The sequence below is a fragment of the Glycine soja genome, chromosome 3, assembly GCF_004193775.1.
Source record: "Glycine soja cultivar W05 chromosome 3, ASM419377v2, whole genome shotgun sequence".
In the NCBI taxonomy this organism is placed as follows: domain Eukaryota; kingdom Viridiplantae; phylum Streptophyta; class Magnoliopsida; order Fabales; family Fabaceae; genus Glycine; species Glycine soja.
Window position 1 is genome coordinate 4,106,063 of NC_041004.1, and position 4,028 is coordinate 4,110,090.

Sequence of the window (4,028 nt, forward strand, 5' to 3'; positions counted from 1 at the left end):
TTTTATACTATTAATTAATTTAAATCTAATTAGGTAATATATTTATTACAAAATAGTATTTTGTCTCTTTGTTTAATAAATTCATGTATGGAACTTTTGTTAACTAATATTTATAAAATAAGTTTAAATATCATTTTTGCATAATTATATAATAAATATTTTAATATTAATTTATTAAATATATTTTTATAAAAAAAATTACATACCAAATAATATCACAAATTAAATTATTTGCAATAGTGTTGAATTTGTTTTACATCAATACATAATAAATATATTGAAATAATTTTTTTGAAGATAAAACAGGTAAAAACATGAACAATAATTTCAATTTTCAAATAATAGAAGACAATGATTTAAATAACCTAAAAATTAGGATTTCTTTTTGCTTGAATATTCTAATATTTGTTCATGATTAGAGAATACAAATATTAAATAGCTAGTTATGTTTTTTAAGCTAGTGTATTTTGAATATGCTTAAAAAAAGGAGAGCGACATGTGCGAATGTACGGGTATCTTGCTAGTTATTATCTTATTATAAATGGAAATAAAATATAGGTTGGATGGTAAAAAAATGAAAGAAGAGAAAATTCATAACTTTAACACCTCATACTAATAAAAACTCACAAAATAACAATTAAAATTTATGGATTAAAAAATTTATTATAAATTCAACTGGAAAACAACTTTCAGTGATATTCGTAAATGGCACACAACATTCCAATAAAAAAATATCTTTTTAATTCCTTATAATCAATTAATACATTTTATATATACTATTTCAAGTTTGCATTCTGTATAGAGGATGCAAACTTGCTGTAGTAGGGGAAAATCAAGCTTATTAAGATGTAATTGAATAATTGAAGTTTATTTCAAAATTAGTTAATTTAATTATGATAAATGTTAAAGTAGTGTTCTTAATGTATTAATTGATTATAAGGAATTAAAAAGATTTTTTATTGGAATGTATAAAATAGTATTATTCATTATTTTTTTACATTCTTCTATGATTTTTACATTAAATATTTTCTAATTTTAGTTCATAAACCAATACCCTAGAAACTGATTGACAAGATCCTTTAGTTTTCAGCAACCATTAATTATTTTTTTTATTTTTTAGCCGTTGAAATTTTTATTTTAAAATTATCATAAAATATCAATTTATTATACGAGAAATTAAAAAAACTTAATAACTCTTATAATTTTAGAAATTCAGAGATTAAAAAAACTTTTATAATTTTAGAAACTAAAACAATAATAAAGAAAAAGAAATATAAACAATTTAGTAGAAAATTTAATAACTCTTTTTGTGTTGGTCAAAGATATGGTTAAAATGGAAGTTTGTTGTTGACTTAATGCAAGCCAACAAGGTATTATGATGGGTGACATGGCATGTGAAAAATTGAACTATCTTGTGCTAATTAAGATTTTATAACACTCTAAAGCACACATTGATCATTCTAATTTCATAAAGAAAAAGTACACCTCATCATTTTGACTTAAAAAGAAAAGTACAACACACTTGACTTATAAAATGAAAAGTACATACACACCATTATGAGTGGGCGTGCTTATTTAATTGCTAAATGTATTCAGCAACATATACAGGAAAGTACATACACACCATTCTAGAGAGGGTGTGCTTTATTAATTGCCATGTGGCAAGCAAAAGTATACATAGAAACACAACATATTATAAATTGAGCATGCTTATTTCAAGAGTAAATTAACTATCAATTTGATATCTAAAGTATTACTGTTTCTTAAAAGTAGTCCTTAAAATAAAAAAAAAATTATATATAAGTAATTTCTAGCTAAAGTATTGAATATCCAACATCTTAATACATACATTGAAATATTAATTTTATCGATGTATAAGGATTAATCTGAAGAATAATATTTCAATGCTTGAAAGACTTAATTTATATAATTTTTAAAATATTTTATTTTAGTGACTATTTAAGATAAAAGTAATTCTTTTAGATGAAATTGATAATTTATTGTGTATTTTAGTTTTGCAATTTAGGCCTTATTTGGATTCCTCGAATGACAATGCCAGTCTTGAGTTTCCCTTCAGTATGATTCATACCCACCTCCAACTCCTTGTCCTGGTCGTTAAGGAACTCACCCAATTTTACCTCCTTCCACCCATCGTCTCTCTGCACAGAGTGTCCATGCAAGAGTGGGGATGTCACGGAAGTTTCCCCCGGAGTCCACGGTGTTGCCGGAGCTTCCAAGAACACCTTTTGCTTCGAATTCTGATCTTCATGACCGATAACATTAAGGAACACCTCAACAGGCTTGTTCTTGAACCCGGTGGCATTATTCCTTAGACTATACACTAAATATGCCTCGTATCTGGTATTTTCTTCTAGGGTGCTAGTGTCCACCCAGCCGCTGACTGCCAGAAAATACACCTTAACAAGTTCAGCCACCTCCCTACGTACCTCAAAGAACAACAAAGTAAAGCATATCATTTTATTTCAGATTAATAATAATAATAATAATAATAAATTAAGAAATAATTACCCGATATTTGGATGATCAGAATTCCACCTCCAATAATCAGGATTTTCTACCCAGGCAATGTAGAGTTTCCGGGCAGGGAGAAATAAATCACGGTTGCTGGTAGGCTGAATATCATCGCGGAGCATTTGAGTCCTACGGTTATCTTTTTGATCTCTTGCAATCTGAGCTAACATGACCGTGGAGTAAATATTCTTAAATGACTTTGTAAATGCCTTTAGTTTTGCCTTGCAACAATACCTGCCGCATAGATTTAAGCAGCCGCGGACTTTGGAACAATCAGAAACAAGCTGCGTGCCCTCTTCCATTTTGCTTATTAGTGGAGCCAGCTCCTCCCTTGGACGATTCGCCTCCCTGTTCAGCTGTTCAATTTCTTCCAACATCGAAATTATTGGTGTTAGAATGGATTGGAGGTTTTCCAATTCTGTTTCGAACGTAACTTTGTCTTTTACGACCATAATCACGTTCAGAAATTGCCACGCAGCTCCAATACCTGTAACTACAGCATCTGCCATGATTCACAAGACAAGCACAACAACGAAAACAAGATGAATCCAACTCTCTGTGACCTGTGGGGTATATATAGTCAGCCCTATTAGCATATAATCATTACTAGAAAACATTGCTTTTACGACGCTCCATGTAAGACGATTCTGAAAAACCGATTTAGAATATGGTGTTGTGACAATTTTATAAATAAAGAAATAAAAATGTGCTTTTACTTTATACATTCTTAGAATGTGACACAGTAACCTTTCTATGATTATGAAAAGCTTAAACAATCATCGGTTTCAACAAAAACCGCCTTTGTATCCTTTACTAATTACTTATTAATCCTAACCCTACCTTGCATTAATGCAATGTTAAAATAGATGATTCTTGGAACTTCATTTCTATCTGCATATGATTGGGGTGCAGTTGACTTTGAAAAAAAATATAACTATTTATTTTTATTTGCAATATCATTGTAAAATAATTCAATTATTGTATCATTTCATATTTTAAAATTACAACAATATTTCAATTTTTAAGTATATTATTAAATATAATATATAATATAATTTAAGATCGTTAGAAACTCTTCATGTTAAACTAATTGAAATATTTCGTAAAAAATATTATTCTTCAAGGTATTTATGATCACTACTATCCTTTTATATGATAAGTAATTATCGCCCGATTATGCAAAGGACTAAAGATATACATAAATTAGATAATTTAGTAGCTAGTATGTTTTTGTCTTACAGGTAAAATATAATATTAATCATCTATAACAATTCATCTTGCAAAAGTGTTACTTCTTCTGTATAAAAATAATTATCATCCTAAATCCTAAATTATTTTATGCAAATTTAAAAAATAATAAATAAAAATAATAATTTTATAAAATTAATTTTATATTATCATTAATTTATTTTTAAATTTTATATTTCATCATTCATATAAGGAATATAAGTAAAAGACATAATTAATGTTATATTCAAAAGTTAAAATGACAATTA

The 4,028-nt window shown here is 27.4% G+C and overlaps 1 protein-coding gene across 2 annotated transcripts; it reads right to left on the bottom strand.

Annotated features, from left to right (window-relative positions):
• Positions 1-1,440: 1,440 nt before the first annotated feature.
• LOC114405952 (F-box protein At2g02240-like) lies at positions 1,441-3,139 on the bottom strand. 2 transcript variants are annotated; one of them, XM_028368482.1, is made up of 3 exons: positions 3,036-3,139; positions 2,530-2,645; positions 1,441-2,439 (listed from the first exon to the last, which is right to left on the bottom strand). In XM_028368482.1, the coding sequence occupies exons 1-3, from the start codon at positions 3,039-3,041 to the stop codon at positions 2,010-2,012; spliced, it is 552 nt and encodes a 183-aa protein (XP_028224283.1). In that variant the 5' UTR covers positions 3,042-3,139; the 3' UTR covers positions 1,441-2,009. The 2 variants fall into 2 exon arrangements, with proteins under 2 accessions (XP_028224283.1, XP_028224282.1); XM_028368481.1 differs by lacking the exon at positions 3,036-3,139 and having other exon boundaries at positions 2,530-3,025.
• Between the last annotated feature and the right edge of the window lie 889 nt (positions 3,140-4,028).

Excerpts from the sequence above, each read along its gene's own strand:
- LOC114405952 (XM_028368481.1), bottom strand. The coding sequence starts at position 2,984 with ATGGTCGTAAAAGACAAAGTTACGTTCGAAACAGAATTGGAAAACCTC. Across the intron at positions 2,440-2,529 it reads TCTGATCATCCAAATATCGG|GGAGGTGGCTGAACTTGTTA; the intron begins GTAATTATTTCT and ends TGAGGTACGTAG.